At 40.2% G+C, this 20,198-nt stretch overlaps 1 protein-coding gene across 4 annotated transcripts; it reads right to left on the bottom strand.

Annotated features, from left to right (window-relative positions):
- Positions 1–394: 394 nt before the first annotated feature.
- LOC108707837 lies at positions 395–12,239 on the bottom strand. Of its 4 annotated transcripts, none has more exons than XM_018245862.2 (10): positions 11,353–12,238; positions 10,070–10,408; positions 9,155–9,361; positions 8,688–8,927; positions 8,175–8,240; positions 6,021–6,138; positions 4,636–4,735; positions 2,675–2,743; positions 2,440–2,505; positions 395–737 (listed from the first exon to the last, which is right to left on the bottom strand). In XM_018245862.2, the coding sequence occupies exons 1-10, from the start codon at positions 11,474–11,476 to the stop codon at positions 639–641; spliced, it is 1,428 nt and encodes a 475-aa protein (XP_018101351.1). In that variant the 5' UTR covers positions 11,477–12,238; the 3' UTR covers positions 395–638. The 4 variants fall into 4 exon arrangements, with proteins under 4 accessions (XP_018101351.1, XP_041437374.1, XP_041437375.1 ...); XM_041581440.1 differs by having other exon boundaries at positions 9,155–9,355; positions 11,353–12,091; XM_041581441.1 differs by lacking the exon at positions 2,440–2,505 and having other exon boundaries at positions 11,353–12,239.
- Between the last annotated feature and the right edge of the window lie 7,959 nt (positions 12,240–20,198).

Raw genomic sequence — 20,198 nt, 5'->3', positions numbered from 1 at the left:
GGCTAGTACAGTTAAAGGGGAAGGAAACCTAGCCGGCGCAAACCCCCACCCCCCTCCCGTTTGTTGCCCACCCTCCCTCCTCCCCCCTGGCCTACCCGTCCCGCTGGGCAAATGCCCCTAACTTGTTACTTACCCTTCTGCACAGGTCCAGTCCAGGGAGTTCACCGGCGACATCTTCTTCCACGCGATCTTCTTCCTGCTTTGAACGGCGCATGCGCAGTAGGATCATTTTGTCGGTACGATCTACTGCGCATGCGCGGACTTTTGGCGCATGCGCAGTAGATCCGTACTGGCGAAATGATCCTACTGCGTATGCGCCAAAACGCCGTGCCCAGCGGGATGGGTAGGCCAGGGGGGGAGGGTGGGCAACAAACGGGAGGGGGGGAGGGTTTTTTGCGCCGACTAGGTTTCCTTAGCCTTTAAATACTCTATAGCCATAAGGTTTAACAGAAGATCTCACTATTGATGTAGTGCAGGTAATAAAGCAGCAATTGAATGGAATAAAGGGCTGTACATTTAATTTTATAGTACAGGGTTCTGACATACCCAGTCAAATACAGCCCTTCTTTATCATACACAAAACCCAAGGTTTCCATTTGAAAAGTTTGTTCAGGTGGTTTGGAAAAGTTAGGAAAATATTAAAATTGGAGTTTTCTCTTTGGAGTCTTATTTTCCTTATCAGTTTTTGAATCCAGTCTTGCTTTCGACACAGCAGATATGGGGGTCCATGTGTTCTCCTGTAAAGCAAAAAGTACAGACACATAATGGAACTGCTGTAAAAATGTGGCTGATTCACTGCTGGTTGTAGTAATTTGTAGTAATGTTCTTGTTCATCTGACCATAATGTGTCTATACAGTTGGGAATTTTAAATGGTGTCTTAAAGGGAATGTCAACCTAAAAAATAATTGTTAGCCTAATAAAATAAAACATAAATCTTAGCAACTTTGCAATATATGTTTAGTACAAATTTTCTATGTTTTTGTAAGTTATTTGCATACTGTATGTATTGTTACTGAAAGCAGTGTTTGTCTCTTTCTACTCTTTGATCTGATGATTCAGACTGTTGATACAAAGTAAGAGAAGGCAGCTCATTAACAGACCTGTCTTTGCTGGGGAACTAAGGGGCAAATTTGCTAAAGGGCGAAGTGACTAATACTGGCGAAAATTTGCCAGTGTGATGTCATTTCGGAACTTCGCAGATTTACTAACGGGCACTGGCCTAAATTCCCTAGCGAAGGAGATAGACTCTAGCGCTACTTTGCACTCTAACGCCAGGGGAATTTTCGCTCTGGCGAATGGACGTAATGACGCAAATTCACTAAGATGCGGATTTTACTGAACGTTACCTCTTGCGCCAGACTTTCCTTCGCCACCTCAGACCTGGCGAAGTGTAATAGAGTAGATAGAAGTTCCTCAAGAAATAGTTTGGCGTCTTTTACTTTTAACAGGGTGATAGGCTGAAAAAGATCATAATTTTTTTCTGGGTTCCCTCCTTCCCCCCTATATTTCCTAACATATGGCACATAAACTATACACTAGGCTCATGTGTAGGGCAATATAACAACTCTGTTTTATTAAGTTTCCCTGGCCTTGTGTAGTGTAATGTAGTTACTGCAACATATACGTCCATTGTACGTTAACTTCACGCCATATGCTAATTAGGCATCGCTAGCGTAACTTCGAACTGCTTAACGTATTATTGCTAGCACAACTTCGCAAGCGTTCGGAAAGCCTGGACGCAACTTCGGATTTTCGTTAATTAGCGTTGAATCTACGCCTGGCGAAGTGTATCAAGTGCATCATTGGCGCAATTTCGGAGGTAAGTAAATTTGCCCCTAATACTTTTGCAACATTGTTTAAAAAGTAACAACAGGAGTTAAGCAAATGCTTCTTTTAATAGCAATTGTTTTTGCATTAATGTTGGAAAGTTGCTTAGAATTATGTTTTCTTTTATTAAGCTTTTTTTGGGTTGATTTGCCCTGTAAGTTGCATCTATAAAAGTCCTTAGTGGCAGATTACTCAGCAAGTCCAGTTGTTTTTAGATTGACCTATACTAGATACATTTATCTGATATTTACCAAATGTCCCAGAGGCCCCTAGATCCGTTTATATCAATGGGCACAGCTTTGTGTTGTATCAAATCAGTTCTATCAGTGCATATCATAGAAACCTAAGGGAACCTGAAGCAGAATTTGCCTTGATGGGAAAAAGATATTGATAAATATGCCCCTTACAGTGCAAAGACTTTGCTATTGAGTAACTCCCTATCATTCCTTTTTATTTTATTTCACATTATGAGTAAGAGGAACATACAGTGTGAATACAGGCCATACAGTGTGTATCAGTGACTGCACATGAATAATTGTCCTGAGTGACTGCACAGAGCCGACTGCTGAAATAAAGAACTTGGTGACTGTTGGTTCAAGAGAGGAACTTACTGTATCCTGATTGTGTTTTGTATTCCTTCCCTCTGATGCAGATCCTGGGGTACTGCTGATATGATTCTGCAAAGCACATGAGGACAATTAGTTACCCTATTTTATATTTAAATGCACAGAGCCGACTGCTGAAATAAAGAACTTGGTGACTGTTGGTTCAAGGGAGGAACTGACAAGAGATGGAGCCGGTCCAATGATACTGCTACACACACAACAATCTAAATCTGTCACTTACTGTATCCTGATTGTGTATTATATTATTTCTCTTTGACATTTCAGATCCTGTGGTAGATGTCATTAAAATCTGAAAAGCAAATAAGGACAATTAGTTAATATATATATATATATATATATATATATATATATATATATATATATATATAAAACAAGGGAAAGTTGTGCTCACCACTATTTTTTAAAACCATTAGGCGGGGGTGCAATGAGGGTGTGACCACAAAATACATATAGTCAAATACAAGATTCCTCTGCACTCAACCCATTATCAATATATTTAAGACAGAGACATTTTGTGCTACTGCTACTAAAAAATGCCTTACCCTTTAAACAACACAGGGATTGTTTGTCCATATATTGCAATATATTTAAGCTGAACAACTACGTCAAAGTCATCCCATATCTGGCCAGTCCTACGCTTAATTTTCATCTGATTCATTAAGAATTCAATTGCTTAATTATACATTTTACAAAGGGACTAAGTTTTACCTGCAACTTACTTGCTGCTTTCAAAGTAAAACTCCCAAACTTGGCTGCCCTTTTATTAGACACCAGTGGGATCACCTGACTATAGCTGGGAAGGGTGGGAGCTACAACATGGAGCTGGTCACTGCTCCTGTATAACTATAACAAACAAGGGAAAGTTGTGCTCACCACTATTTTTTAAAACCATTAGGCGGGGGGTGCAATGAGGGTGTGACCACAAAATACATATAGTCAACTACAAGAGTCCTCTGCACTCAACCCATTATCAATATATTTAAGACAGAGACATTTTGTGCTACTGCTACTGAAAAATGCCTTACCCTTTAAACAACACAGGGATTGTTTGTCCATATATTGCAATATATTTAAGCTGAACAACTACGTCACAGTCATCCCATATCTGGCCAGTCCTCCAGCGAGTAAGTTGCAGGTAAAACTTAGTCCCTTTGTAAAATGTATAATTAAGCAATTGAATTCTTAATGAATCAGATGAAAATTAAGCGTAGGACTGGCCAGATATGGGATGACTTTGACGTAGTTGGCCATCTTAAATATATTGCAATATATGGACAAACAATCCCTGTGTTGTTTAAAGGGTAAGGCATTTTTTAGTAGCAGTATGCACAAAATGTCTGTCTTAAATATATTGATAATGGGTTGAGTGCAGAGGACCTCTTGTAGTTGACTATATATATATATATATATATATATATATATATATATATATATATATATATATATATATATATATATATATATATATATATATATATATATATATATATATATATATATATATATATATATATATATATATATATATATATATATATATAGAGCTGACAGGACTGTGGAGAATTGAATGAATGTCAGCCAAACATTCTTTATAGGGAAAACATTGGCCCCCGATTGGCTACTGGTCCCCCCACTCTTGGTGTAGGAGGCCATACTGGGGCACATGCTTGTACATATTCAGTTAGTGTTTTGACTTGCTCTTTAGGTGTATGACATGGGACCATGTGATGCTTATTATGCCCCAACATGGCCACCTACACCAGGAGTGAGCCTCTGATGTTTATCAAACTAAATTAAGTATGTAACTTGTGTAGGCTGTAGCTGGAGGAGTCGGGAGGGTTTGAATTCATGCTCTTGTTTATGTCTCTTGTTTCTATCACTGACTGATCTTCATGGCCCGGGCCTAGGGCGGCACAAATTAAGGGCGACATGCTGCCCAGCTGCTTATTCATTTTTAACCAATATTGTAGAATTTGGCTCATGGGAAATTTAAATCCTGTAACCAGAGGATTGCTCATGCAAACGAGTGGAGGGAGCAGAAGTGTGCCGAGCAGGAGCATGGGGGCAGAGTGCCTGTCCAAGGGGTACTTGGCCTTGGGGCAACTGGCTGACAAATCTGGACCTGATCATCTCAAAGTATTTCATTGCTTCATTTAGGAAGGTCTTAACCACACTACTTACCCTAGTAGTAGTAGGGGTCCTGCAAAGTGTGTTTGGAGTCCCATATGTGTTGGATTTCGATTCAGGTCTAGGCTCATTCACTGGCTGTGCCTTTTGAGCTCTGTTTGGGGGGGAATAGTGAAAGGCTATAATTTCAGTATAACAAGCAATCCATTTATCCTATTATATACACAGGTACTGATACTATTAAGACAGATATCAGCAGCACGCTGTCGATTTGAAGATAATGTAAAGTTTATTGTATCATTCAAAAAAGGGCAATGTTTCAGGCCACCTGGGCCCTTTATCAAGGCTTGTTAAAGGGCCCAGGTGGTCTGAAACGTTGCCCTTTTTTGAATGATACAATAAACTTTACATTATCTTCAAATCGACAAGTGTGTTGCTGATATCTGTCTTAATTGGATTGTCTGACCCTGGAAGCCGGAGCGGGTCCTTCAGCTTAGCATCTGATACCGCAAAGGGTATTTAGTGAGGGATTAAGCTCTCTACCTTTGATATTACAGGTACTGAATCTGTGTAATATGTAAGGCCAAGCTAAAACACATAGTGCCAGTTTCCTAAAACACACATTTCTCTCCATTTCATTAAGGAGCACCTGTTAATATCTGATAAACAATTCTTTCTTCTTGATACCTTTATCTCTATTTCCCCACTATTCCTGAGATTTCTTGAAGGATAAGCAAACCTTTAAAATAAGTGAATGTAAAACTGATGAGGGGGCTATTCTAAGCCCTTTTGTCATTTACATTCATTGTTTATTTTCTTTTTATTCCAAGATATTAAGGGATACATGTACTGTTAATATGAATGAATTGCGTTACAACAGCACCACCTGCTGATCAGTTTCCCACCAGTCTGACCAGAAATAAAAAGGCTGCTTTAATTTTCTTCTGCTTAGGAAAGATGTGAGAAAGGTTTCTAATTTTATTCCTAAGCAGAAGAACATCAGCCTCTTTCTTTCTCCTGACAACTTCCTTGACTACTTGCTGGTCAGACTGGTGGGAAACTGACCAGCAGGTGGCGATGTTGTAACACAATTCATTCATATTAACAGTACATGTATCCCTTAATATCTAGTATCTAAAAGAAAAGTATAATAAAAAGAAAAGAAATTATAAATGTAAATTACAAAAGTGCTTAGAATAGCCCCTCATCAATGTTACACTCACATACAGTATTTTATCCTTTAAAGGGGAACTCTGCACAAACACTATTTTTTTTTTTTTTTAAACAACCAGTGCTTTAGCCTGCCGTGCCAAAGAGCTTGTTCATACAAACACTGTTTTTTATACAGGTATGGGAACTGTTATCCAAAATGCCCAGGACCTGGGGTTTTCTGGATAACAGATTTTTGTGAACAGGTTTCTCAGATGTCTGTTACTTACTGCCAAGCTTTTCTCTTCCAGTTAAGGAAACACACAGGGAGCAGGGCAAATGCAAATGGAACCATTACTATGGCTAATCGGACGTAATGGCTGTCTTGCTTATTAGTTGTTTCTTTATCTAATAGGGAAAAAATAATATAAACAAATTAGTTAACATTAACATATAGTTACAGTATACGGACAAAACTCTCCCTAATTCAGTAACCATAGCATCAAAGAAACAGTTGGTATTTACCAAATTATGGACATTATAATAATGGAAGGAAACCTGGTTGATATAGAGTACTCTGCTGGGACAAATCTTGCCTGAATTTTAATTTATTTATTGTCATTAAAGTCAAATAGTGCTCACATATAGGCTTGCATGTGATCTTATGGTTGGACTGGGGTCAACCGAATCTGTCTGATTTAGTCCTTCATTTGGGTAGAAACATGACTTCACATGACTTGGGGCAGCTTGGAAATTGACAATATGTCTAGCCCCATGTCAGATTTCAAAATTGAATATAAAAAATTAATTTAGGGTCAGGTTTAATGTGACACTATGTGACCTGACTGAATCCAGACTCCTGGACTATTTACAACCCACTCTAATTCATTGTATTATCTCTACAATTGATCTCTATCTATCTGTAACTTCCTAATGTATTACCCATGAATATCTTTCACTGATCTAACAGTATATGTGCTGTGCCTTTCTAGCTTTCATTTGTATTTTGCCTGATGATGGGGCCTTGGTGCTCAAAAAGCTTGCAATCTATTTTTTTTATTGTTGGCCAATATAGGTATCACTTCTACAACACTTTTTTTGTATTTGTTTGTTTTTTTATTAGTTATTTTTGCTACTGGCTAACTCGGTACCACAGTTTTTGTTTTGAGCTAAATATATAAGGGGATAATATAATAATCTCTCTAATGATTTATTTACCAGTAGGTCTTTCCAGCTGACACAAGGTCATCCATTCCGATTAGAAGAAAAGAGGTTCCAGCTAAATATTGGGAAGGGGTTTGTTACAGTGAGAGCTGTGAAGATGTGGAATTGTCTCCCTGAATCAGTGGTACAGGCTGATACATTAGATAGGTATAAGGAAGGGTCGGATGCTTTATTCACCAGTAGCTCCTCCCAGCAGACAGGAGGGGAGCCAATGAGATTAGAGGAGGGAAAGGCGTGTTACAGAGAGAGCTGGGAAGTGAATCAGTGGTACAGGCTGATACATTAGATAGGTACAAGGAAGGGTCGGATGCTTTATTCACCAGTAGCTCCTCCCAGCAGACAGGAGGGAGCCAATGAGATTAGAGGAGGGAAAGGGGTGTTACAGGGAGAGCTGGGAAGTGAATCAGGGGTACAGGCTGATACATTAGATAGGTACAAGGAAGGGTCGGATGCTTTATTCACCAGTAGCTCCTCCCAGCAGACAGGAGGGAGCCAATGAGATTAGAGGAGGGAAAGGGGTGTTACAGGGAGAGCTGGGAAGTGAATCAGTGGTACAGGCTGATACATTAGGTATAAGAAAGGGTTGGATGGGTGGGGAAAGCATTTTACCCTACAAGAATTATTGTCAGATTGTGTCCAGAAAAGTCCTTTTTGGGTTGGGTCCCCCTTTAACTTATAAAAAAAAATACTTTCAGCATGGGGTTGCTTTGTTTAACCCCACAGTTAGTAAACTATAATTCTAGGGGTAAAGCAAGCTTTATATAACACTGTGCACCTTTATGTGGCTGCCCCTTCAGTTAACAAGGGATAGGGCAGACACTTATCATTAATAACATTAATAACTAGAAGCCCAATGACAAAGAGATATAGTAGACTGGCCAGACCCCCCCCCCCCACACACACACACAAGTGCAGCGTAATTTACTGGTGCTATATACATTGTGATAATGATCAGAAGATATAATGTTTACGTGGATATTGGTCAGGATTTACCACAAATTGTATAAAACTTTGTATCTAATTATTATGGGATAGTTGGAGTGGGATATATTGACTGCTGCTGTTTTCCAACTAATGGCAAAATCAATTCACCCTGTGTGGGGTTCTATGTGTAGCATACGCCAGGATCACGGTGCATAATATTTGAGTGCTTTCAAAACCACTTGATTTGGGGGGGTTGCTGGCCCTTTAAAACTTCAATTCATTCTGTGAGCTCTTACCTAAAGAAGTTTGGTGTAGAGTCTGAGAATTCTCCTCTTGAGAAGTACTGGACTCTTTTCTTTCTCCTAAGGGATCAAGTTCCATCAAATAGAATAAATAATACTGCTGTGTATATAGTTGGGATATATATATAATTGCTGGGTGTTGTACTTTTACAGCTTTGACACTTATTGTATAAACAACAGTTACCCAATCAGGCTTTCTGCAGAGCAACATATTCACCAGGGTCATTACCTGACTGGTCATGGCCTCAGCTCTCCTTGCTAACTAACCTAACTACCTCTTACTTCTATGGTGAGATTTAATTTGACTAACCTGATGTCCATCAGATCTTAATTAGGTCATAGAGGCTCTTCCTCTTTCACTTTCCTCTAAGTCAAATCTAAGTTTGGCAAATTATCTAAAAGGTTTATTTTATAATAACCATATTTTTAGACTCAACTGATTACCTATATATCAATAATAATTTAATAGAAATAAATATATATATATAAAATAGGCAAATAACTCACCTATGGCACCAGGGTTGATTGTGATATAACAGATGATTGGTTTATCCTGTGCCAATAGCCAGGCCAGTGAGTACCAGCGAGTACTTGTGACAGTTGTGATATCACCAGTTACTTTTTCTTTATATTCTGTACTGACGGGTTTCCCTTCATTCTCCCATATTATATAAGGTTTTGTTTTGCCAGATGCAGAACAATTTGTAGAGACAATTTCCTCATCGTCATCCAGATCATTATATTGTTCTAAAGGGTAAGGAAAGGGTTTGTTACATCCCGTTCCCCAATGTTCTGTCTGAAGTCTGTACAGCTGGAAAATATCAGTTTATTGGAAAAGAGAACAGTACTGTGGTTTAAGGAAGAAATGGTATTCATGATGGGGTCTGTCTTAATTTTAAATAGCTGAATATATTTATGAATTTCCTTTAAAATTATATACAAGTAGTAAAACAAAAATCTTGTAGAAGATTTACCTGTAAGATCCTGTTTGTGCCTGTCTGTCCTGGGCAACTGGAAAGTACAGGTCACATTCTCTCTTTCTGTAAAGGTGCCTTTCTGTATTGCCCCTGTTATTCCACCTTCTGACTGTGCTGCAGAATCAGTGTTGATATTGGGGGGATTCACAGTGATATTGAGAATATGAGACCCAACAGCAGAGCAAATAAATTCATTGCCTGAAACTGAAGCAAAAATAATTAATTACAGATGTATTGGAATTCACTTTGGTTCAGTTGGAATCATGTTCAGAGCCCTGTCCCCTCGCAGGGGCTTTTCTCAAGATAAACCACCTCCTGCCTTCAGTTTTCCTTATATCTTCCATTTCTTATACAGAGCCTACAGTGGGTGCACAAAGCTTTTGCCATCATTTTAGCATTTTAGGGGATTTTAGATCTAAATAAGCAAAGGGGGCAAGCAGGGCCGCCATCAGGGGGGAACAGGGGGTACTACTGTACTGGGCCTGCGCCAAGAGAGGGGCCCTGATGTTCTGCACCTTTTCGAAATAGCCGGCCCCCTTGACTGCCGAGCTGCATCTGCCGTAGTCCCAAACCGTCGAAGAGCCGAAGCCCTGAAGAGCCGAATTTGAAGTCCGGAAGCTGCGAAAAGAAGCTGAAATTTATGTCCTGGGGGCCCTGGCGCCAACGTTTTTTTTTTTAACTTATTAGGAGGCCCTGACCATCAGTGGCTTTTTATAACTTGTGTTTGTGTGTGGGGGGGAGGGTTTACAGTTTTTATCGCTGATTTCCGTGTGGTCTTTTAACTGTGGTGTGGGGTGGGCGGGATCTGGGGTGGGGCATGTGGGCTGGGCAGGCCCCAATAATTTTGTTGTACGAGGCCCCGTGATTTATAATGGCGGCCCTGGGGGCAAGTAGGGGCTTTATTTAACTTACCCAGGGTGGGGAGACAGACTTGCCCAGTGTAGGCTCCGTGCTGATACACACTAAAGGCACAAATATAACAGGCTTCATCCTCCTTTGTCAGTGCAGAAATCTTCATGGATGACTTTTTTGGGCTTGTGTTGAAAACCTCTACTCTACTGTTAAAGGGGCTCAGTACCTTGACCCCATACTTGTTGCTGTAGGTCGCAATGTTTTCTCGGAAGCCATCTTTACTCCTTTGCCAGGTCACCTGCAGCACCTCAAAGGATCCTGGGAGTTGGCACCTCAGTGTAGCGTTACCCCCTATAATGGCAGGTCCTGAGAATTTGCATTTTACTCCAGGCTCAGATACTGAAAGAAACATTGCACTGATTTAGAGACAGGCATTTAGTTTATTAATGACATTTCCTTTTGACACCAATGTCAGCATTTGGTTTAGAATTTACCTGATTTGCAGAATTTGGATTTGTCATGAACAATTGTAATCTCTAATTTTGCATTACTGTGAAATAATTAATAATAAATTATTCTTAGTCTATTTAGAAAAACATCATAAAACAGAAATGATACATTTATTAAATTTGCTCCAGTAGGGGGTAAATTATCCGAGATATTCCTGTATTACTCAGCCTGCTGCCTTGTGCCTTTATATGGTCACAGAACCCCTCAGTGACTTCTAATATCCTTATCATTTACAGTAGGGGGTACATTATCCCTTTTAATACATGAGTGATACTCAGAGTTCCCTGTATAACTCAGCCTGCAGCCTTGTGCCTTTATATGGTCACAGAACAACCCCTCAGTGACTTCTAATATCCTTATCATTTACAGTAGGGGGTACATTATCCCTTATAATACATGAGTGATACTCAGAGTTCCCTGTATAACTCAGCCTGCAGCCTTGTGCCTTTATATGGTCACAGAACAACCCCTCAGTGACTTCTAATATCCTTATCATTTACAGTAGGGGGTACATTATGCCTTATAATACATGAGTGATACTCAGAGTTCCCTGTATAACTCAGCCTGCAGCCTTGTGCCTTTATATGGTCACAGAACAACCCCTCAGTGACTTCTAATATCCTTATCATTTATAGTAGGGGGTACATTATCCCTTATAATACATGAGTGATAACAGTAGGGACTGATAATCCATTTCTGAGACAAACAAAATTGCCTATTTAATAAAAATCCCTTTTCTCAGGGTACATTGCTGAGAGTACAAGTGCAGGAGGAGACCAGTTGTGGGAATTATATACAGAATACAGTTGTGGGTACGACATACAATTTCTTACCTGCAGTATGAGCCAGACACAGTAATATAACAGAAACCTTCTGGAAGGGAAACTCTCTCCTTAGTGAGATCCAGTGCAGGGACATAATGGACTCCACACGTTTTCCCTCCAACACACAAGTCATGTAGAAAGGTATTTTTTCCCGCCAGAACTATTTTCACTTTCATTTATGAGAAATCTGGTCTGACTGACAATAACTCTGAACTGCACACTGGTCTGGGACTGTACTTACTGAGAGGATTTATTTCTATTTAATAGGAAGAAAATAATTTAATATTGAAGAGCATACAATTATGAAAGAAAATATACTTTGCAATGGTATAGACATAATGAAATGTATATATTATCTATTTATTGGACTGTTTTGTTCAAAATCAAACATATGGAATCTGATCAGCGATGACGATATTGTTACTAAGAGAATCCACTACTAATGACCCTTCTTTTCTTCCCTGGTGAGTCTGACTCTGACGAAGCACATAAATAGTAGTGGGAACGTTTTGACTGAAGGGAACTGTTTTCTGCTATATTATTAAAAGTCAGAACCAGCAGTGCCTACATAGTTTCATCTACAAATAACTTTAAAACCCTTGCTCGTCTGTAGGAAATGCATATTGGGAAGTTGCTTAGAATAACATTGGGGTTTACTTTCCCTTAACGTTAGCTTTTCTGTGACACAGTTTTCAGCATAACTGAATCAGATTGCTGTGTGTTCTGCTAAAGGCAGAGGATTAAGCACATTAAGAATTGTATGTCCCAGCCAGAAATACTTTGTAGTCATAGGTGGATTTTCTATAAGGCTAGGGAAGGCTAAGCCTCCCCAAAACTGTTTTACATTACCGTCTCCTGTTCATGAAGACTTTTATCTCCTTCTCAAACTCCCCCTCCCTCCCAGAAACAAGACATAATGAAATAAAGGTGCACTTGGTAACAGTGTGTGAATTCCAGCCGCACATTAGTTTGTATGTGACACTGAGACGCAGCCATGTTAGCTAAGCATAGAATCAAACTGGAGCAGCACATTCAGTACTCACGTGTCTCAGTGTCACATACAAACTAATGTGGCACCAGTTCTTCCCCATGGCTTATACTTGAGTCAATACATTTTCCCAGTTTTCTTAGGTAAAATTAGGTACCTCGGCTTATACTCGGGTCGGCTTATACTAGAGTATATACAGTATGTGCGTATGTGTGTGTACAATTCTCAAAATTTCGTTATGTGCGTATGTGTGCGGGTACAAGTGTGAGTGCTGTGACCCCCCTCTGATCCCAAAAAATGTATGTGTCTATGTGTTAGTGTGAATGTAAGTGTGTATCAGTGTAATAAGTGTGTGTTTGTGTGTAAGTGTAACACTAACCTGGGGTAACACCATCTGGGGTTGCAGGAGGGGGTCCCACAAAGAGGAGGCAGACGTCTTCGGTGATAATCAAGTTAGTGGGCGGTGCTGTGGGTATATGAAGTGCAGGCAGCAGCAGGACACGTAGAATTCACGTGCCTACTGCTACCTTGGGCCCCCTGGTGATTGCGCCCCAGGGGCCACTGCATCCCCCACTCTGTTGCCTAGAGGTGGGGGAATGAGCAGGGATGGAGCAAGTTGAAGTCAGCCCCCCTCCTCCTGCAGTCACCCCTCCCCCTGCAGCCTGCCCCCCTGCAGCCACCCCTCCTCCTGCAGTCACCCCTCCCCCTGCAGCCACCTCTAGGTGTGATAGAAATATCACACCTAGAAACTGCATGCATCTGATGACTGTCGGATGAAGACGCAACATGCGGCATTCGCATCCGACAGTTGTGTCGTGATGGATGCATGCAGTTTGTAGGTGTGTTATTTCTATTACTTACATTATATTTGGTGCATCCATCTTGTCGCATGTGCTTCCTCTCAGGGTGTCGGATCTGAAGACTTTGCGCTGTATATGTCAACCCCTATGCTGATACATGAATGTGGGGTATATAATGGGGTAAATGCAAGCTTTGTGACGATTTTCAGAAATTTAATAAAAGGCATTATGTTTAGCATAACTTTGCAGTTTGGTAGTTTGCAGTAGAAAGACATATTTACCCATTTCAGATTAGTCTGAATGTGTACTTTCAGAAAATATATGGTTTTCTAGGGTCTCCGCTCTGTTAGGGGGTCTCATGGCGCATAATACACATACTGGGTGCTTGTATTGTAACAGTCATTGGGGGTCATTTATCAACACTGGGCAAATTTGCCAATGAGCAGTTACCCATAGCAACCATTCAGTAATTAGCTTTTTCTAACACCCAAAAATGCTTAAATGTGACATGTTTCTCTACCACTAATGGCACTCTTTGTGTACCATTAGGCTTAATGTTTGAGGGTGTTTGTTTTTTTGTTTTTTGATAAAAGAATTTGTTTATGTATACTTGTATTTTTTTTTTATACTGTGCTACTTATGTTCACTTCACTGTACAGCATAACAATACATTTATTAAGGATGCACCGAATCCAGGATTCGGCCAGGTTTCTGCCTTTTTCAGCAGGATTCGGCCGAATCCTTCTGCCCAGCTGAACTGAATCCGAATCCGAATTTGCATATGCAAATTAGGGGGCGGGTGGAAATCATGTGACTTTTTGTCAGAAAACAAGGAAGTAAAAAATGGTTTCCCCTTCCCACCCCTAATTTGCATATGCAAATCAGGATTTGGTTCGGTATTCGGCTGAATCTTTAGCAACGGATTCGGAGGTTCAGCCGATTCCAAAAAATTTGATTCGGTGCATCCCTAAAATTTATAGTACAATTGGGTCACTACATTTTTTTTTAAAATATTCTAAGTACAATTTAGATTAAGAGCTTAGTGTCAAAGAGACATTTTTGGCATGCCCTATTGATTTTACAATCTGAGTGTATATATACGGTACTATTTCTGTGTTGAACCTTGCCTGATAGTATATTATTGACATGTTTTCTCCACACATTTTGTTTATACAGCAATGTATTACTTTTTTTAATGTGCAGTTTAGCATCAGATATTGTAATCCTTTTTTGGGATCTTTTCTTCCCAAAATAAATTGAGCTTTTTAAGGTACCCCTATAGGGTGTGTGGTGAAAAACAGAAGTTTCTATCCCTTTTTACATTAGAAATGATCTTGCTGTTGCTGACTGAAATTGCTACAGCTAATACAGTCATATACTTCCTTCAGCTTCCATAATTGAGTCCTATTGGGGATGCTTATTGTTCTAATACATGCTCACATTCTTACAAAAAATGTGTACCTTTGGTTATTAATGGGCTTAAAGTCTCATTACATTAAAGGGATACTGTCATGGGGAAAAAAAAATTTTTCAAAATGAATCAGTTAATAGTGCTGCTCCAGCATAATTCTGCACTGAAATCCATTTCTCAAAAGAGCAAACACATTTTTTTATATTCAATTTTGAAATCTGACATGGGGCTAGACATTTTGTCAATTTCCCAGCTGCCCCTGGTCATGTGACTTGTGCCTGCACTTTAGGAGAGAAATGCTTTCTGGCAGGCTGCTGTTTTTCCTTCTCAATATTACTGAATGTGTCTCAGTGGGACATGGATTTTTACTATTGAGTGTTGTCCTTAGATCTACCAGGCAGCTGTTATCTTGTGTTAGGGAGCTGCTATCTGGTTACCTTCCCATTGTTCTTTTGTTTGGCTGCTGGGGGGGGAAAAGGGAGGGTGATATCACTCCAACTTGCAGTACAGCAGTAAAGAGTGATTGAAGTTTATCAGAGCACAAGTCACATGACTTGGGGCAGCCGGGAAATTGACAATATGTCTAGCCCCATGTTAGATTTCAAAATTGAATATAAAAAAATCTGTTTGCCCTTTTGAGAAATGGATTTCATTGCAGAATTCTGCTGGAGCAGCGCTATTAACTGATTCATTTTGAAAAAAACAATTTTCCCCATGACAGTATCCCTTTAAATCAGTACAATATTTACCAATCTCTCTGTCTGTACTTGAGTGGGAGAATGTGCAGACCTGACAGCCTTACTTTTCTCACAAGGCGCTTCCAGAGTAGCAGTTGGTGTGAGGATGTTATTCAGCATGGAGGAGGCGGGGACTTTGCTAGTTGCTAAGTGACATCATAGCTAGTGAGTAGCCACTCCCAGTATTCAGCAGTAGCTTGAACTGTCTCTCAGAGAAAGCATTTTACAAAAAATATGTCATTTTACAAAAAAAGTAAGCGTTTCTGCTAAAGAAATATATTTGAAGATATTATTATTTCCACCTCAACTATCCATTCAGAGAATTTTAATTTCGCGATAGATCCCCTTTAAGTCCCGGTACTACTTCTGAGTAATTCGATTGGCTTGAAGGTTAGCTTTGAACTTCCCTCCAACCAATCCAATTCTCATGCCATAGCCATTGGTTTAAATACATGATAGCTGCTAAAAGGGTAGAGTGATAGGTATGTACAGCAGATTAACATGTATGGGCAAAATAAGGGTTAATGCTGAATGCAGTATTCATTCATCCTGATCTGTGGAGATTATACATGAAATTACCTTATACATGTGCTGAGTCTCTTCTACAAAAAACTGCACTCCATTAACCTATGATTTTACTGAGGTACTTTATACAGATGGCATTAGCATTGGATTTATCCTTCATTGCTTTCTGGTGGCATGATAAATACAACTTGCCCAGCATTTATGTTGCCCAGTGTTCAGGGGGGCATTTTAAATGATATTGGCTACTCATTTACCCTGGATCCATCTAACCCTAATGTTTCTGCATCCATTAGACCAGTGATCCCCAACCAGTAGCTCATGAGTAACATGTTGCTCTCCAACCCCTTGGATGTTGCTCTCAGGGTCCTCAAAGCAGGTGCTTATTTTTGAAATCCAGGCTTGAAAGCAAGTTTTAATTGCATAAAAACTAAGTATAGTGCCAAGTAGAGCCTCTTGTAGGCTGCCAGTCCACATAGGGGCTACCAAATAGCCAATCACAGCCCTTATTTGGCACCCAAGGGACTTTTTCATCCTTGTGTTGCTCCCCAACTCTTTTTACATTTGAATGTAGCTCACAGGTAAAAAAGGTTGGGGACCCCTGCATTAGATAATATGCCTGGTGTACCATTATTCGCTATACTGGGGGGTGTCACTGCCTACTGCCACTCACTATATATAATATGCTTGTTATAGAATTATCCACTGTGATTATTCACTGGATTGGATCAGCTGGTTGGAAAGGCAGTCAGGCAAATTTTAATTATAGAAAAGGTTAAAATGATAGATGTGCCTTTTTTCAACTTTAATGATTGTGCTTCTATACCAGTGCACAAATGTACTTGGCGTGTAAGCACTGCCTCTCAAAGTATGTAATGTACTTGGGCTGCCATTACCCACTTTTTCCAACTCATTTTTCGAGATGTATTATACCCAGAGGCTGCAAAAAGTCTGAAGATATTGTCTGCAGACTTTTCTGGCTTCGGATCCAAAAAAATATGGATTTTTCACATGGCAATCCAAAAAAGATGCTGTTTTTTAGTGCCACAATCCAAAAAAGTAACGGTTTTTGTTGATCTGATATTTCCTTGGTTTATTATTTTTTAAAAGGTATTTATTTTTCAACTTTCATGAGGGTACAAGATATAGTGCATATATAAAGAGATTGTTACAGGCATATTGCATTTTGCATCTCTGAATGCCATTTTTAATTTACAGACCAGGCCCGGACTGATAATCTGTCAGCTCTATCCTGTGATGAAGTGGGCCGGGTGCTGCACTTATCTGCTATTAAAAGTAGATGTGATCTATTTGGATTTTGCCAAAGCGTTTGATACTGTGCCCCACAAACGACTGCTTTCTAAACTAAGGTCTGTTGGGCTTAATGAAGTCGTTTGCACATGGATAGGAAACTGGCTACAGGATCGGGTACAGAGGGGGGTTGTTAATGGGACATTCTCTACTTGGAGTAAGGTTCTTAGTGGGGTCCCCCAGGGCTCGGTATTGGGCCCACTTTTATTTAACTTGTTCATTAATGACTTAGGGGAGGGTGTTGTAAGTAATGTATCAGTGTTTGCAGATGACACAAAACTATCAGCCCAATTAATTCCATCCAGGATGTGGCACTTGCAACAGGATCTTGACTAACTGGCAATCTGGGCAGCTAAGTGGCAAATGAGATTCAATGTTGATAAATGTAAAGTCCTGCACCTGGGATGTAACAATATCCACTTATACCCTTAATGGGACTGCACTAGGCAAATCCATAATGGAGACGGAGCTTGGAGTCCATGTAGATAATAAACTTGGCTTTAGCAAGCAATGCTACAATAGGGCAAATAAGGTATTTGTTGTATTAAAAGGGACAGGAGGGGGTCATTGTTCCACTGTATAGAGCACTGGTAAGGCCCCATCTAGAATATGCCGTACAGTTTTGGTCTCCATCACTCAAACAGGACACTATTGTATTAGAGAGGGTACAGAGAAGGGCAACTAAGCTCGTAAAGGGAAAATCTTAGCTATGAGGAAAGACTGGCCAAATTGGGGATGTTCACTCTGGAGAAGAGGCGCTTAAGGGGAGATATGATAACTATGTATAAATATATAAGGGATCATATAATAATCTCTCTAATGATTTATTTACCAGTAGGTCTTTCCAGCTGACACAAGGTCACCCATTCCGATTAGAAGAAAAGAGGTTCCGCCTAAATATTGGGAAGGGGTTTGTTATAGTGAGAGCTGTGAAGATGTGGAATTGTCTCCCTGAATCAGTGGTACAGGCTGATACATTAGATAGGTACAAGGAAGGGTCGGATGCTTTATTCACCAGTAGCTCCTCCCAGCAGACAGGAGGGGAGCCAATGAGATTAGAGGAGGGAAAGGGGTGTTACAGGGAGAGCTGGGAAGTGAATCAGTGGTACAGGATGATACATTAGATAGGTATAAGAAGGGGTTGGATGGTGTTTAGCAAGTGAGGGAATACAGGGATATGGGAGATAGCTCATAGTACAAGTTGATCCAGGGACTAGTCTGAGCCATTTTGGAGTCAGGAAGGAATTTTTCCCCCTCTGAGGCAAATTGGAGAGGCTTCAGATAGGTTTTTTGCCTTCCTCTGGATCAACTGGCAGTTAGGTAGTTAATAAAAAAAAAAGGTTGAACTCGATGGATGTGTGTCTTTTTTCAACCTTACTTACTATGTTACTATGTTACAGGAAAATATATTTTAGGAGCAAGGAGCGCACAGTTCACATAGTTTGAGTTCGCACGCAGAAGTTATTTCCAGAGGGAGGGGGAGAGAGAGCGAGTGAGGGAGTGAGGAGAAGTCGGCTTTACTGATAAGAGTGTTGCACATCTCTTTCCCTGCCTCTGACTGCTCCGTTTAGGGCAGGGGTGTCCAACCCACAGACCAGGATGGTGATCCATGCGGCCCAGCTTGTGCTGCTCACGTCGCTGGTTGAGTCTGAATGATATGGAGAGAAACTCTGCTGCTGAGCTTTGCTGCTCCACACAGTGACGGCACCCCCCCTCCCCTCTGCAACTTCATGGGCTGGACAGTGCGTGTGCTGAATAAAGTTATTGGAGATGTCACGGCTCTCGTCACAGCCACGTGACTCGTCTCTTTGGAGAGAGAGATTCCCTGCCCCTGCACTCTGCATCATAAATCTGTCAGGTCAGCATGTGAGGTTACATCTGTCCCATTTTGCTTCGTGGAAAAATTTGCAAAATTTGAAAAGACATATTTTCAAATATATTCATTTATTTTTTAGACTATTTTTTTTACTGCACAGGTATTGTAGTTAATTTCTGTGTATTTCCTTTAATTTTAGAAATCAACAGTGTTATGTATTTCATGTGTGGCCCCAGAAAATTCTTCTTCTTTGAATGTGGCCCAGGGAAGCCAAAAGGTTGGACACCCCTGCTGTAAATTATAATTCATAATGTAGCCCCTAATTTATAAAGATATGTATGCTTTTATATGGTCACATAACTCCTCTGTGACTTATAATATCTTTATAAATTACAGTAGGGGGTACATTATCCACTATATAATATATATATGTATATATACATATGAAATATGCGTGTGTGTAAGTAAAAGACCAGCAAGCATATATGTGTGGGCTGCTTTTTACTCCCAGTCCGGCCCTGTTACAGACCTTGGGATCGACAACATAAAGGTAAGTGAAGAATGAAGAAAGAAGTAAGTAAGTAGGAAAGAGAGAGCAGTATGAAGGAAAAAAAAGGGGGGGGGGGAGATTGACCAATCTGCAGAAGGAACATATAATATGATAGCCCAATGTCACATTCTTTGCAAGCCTACCTGGGGAAACAACATATTACAATAAAATATTGCTCTTAATCAAAACCTGCTTTAGGTTAATTTCAAGTATTTGTACAAGCTAGCTAGTTAATAATGCTAGTCGGCTAAGGCCTAGATATGGGCTTCAAGCCAGTCCAAAGGTTGATCCGGTATATTTACTGTTCTGTTTGTATAGGTTTCATTTTGTAACAGCAAAAGGGGCAAATTCACTAAGATGCGAAGTTGCGCCAGGCGCAACTTCGCCGCACTTCGCCAGGCGTAGTTTCGCCAGGGCTCCGCAAATTCACTAAAATCCAAAGTTTCGCTCAGGGGTAGCGTAAGGTTGCGAAGTTGCGCTAGCGTTGATTCGCTATGTAAAGCGAAGTTACGCTAGCGAAGGCTAATTTGCATACGGCGCGAAATTCAAATTTCAATGGAGGAATACGTATCAGCACTACAAATGCCTAAAAAACCTTCAAATCATCAAATAAAAATTTTATTTTGCCCTACACATGTGCCCACTGTCTAGGTAAGTTGCCATGAGTCAGGAAATGTAGGGGGAAAGGAGGGGAGCCCCAAAAATTTTTTCGATCTTTTT

The sequence above is a fragment of the Xenopus laevis genome, chromosome 2L (assembly GCF_017654675.1).
Source record: "Xenopus laevis strain J_2021 chromosome 2L, Xenopus_laevis_v10.1, whole genome shotgun sequence".
In the NCBI taxonomy this organism is placed as follows: domain Eukaryota; kingdom Metazoa; phylum Chordata; class Amphibia; order Anura; family Pipidae; genus Xenopus; species Xenopus laevis.
Note: the sequence above shows the minus strand (reverse complement) of the source record. Positions and strands in the feature narration are given on the sequence as shown.

Bases quoted from the DNA above. Each gene is read 5' to 3' on its own strand.
- LOC108707837 (XM_018245862.2), bottom strand. From the start codon at position 11,476: ATGACTTGTGTGTTGGAGGGAAAACGTGTGGAGTCCATTATGTCCCTG. The intron at 6,139-8,174 runs GTAAGAGCTCAC...TTTCCCTATTAG, and splicing joins TCTACACCAAACTTCTTTAG to ATAAAGAAACAACTAATAAG. The intron at 2,744-4,635 runs GTAAGTAGTGTG...TTTGCTTTTCAG, and splicing joins GGACCCCTACTACTACTAGG to ATTTTAATGACATCTACCAC.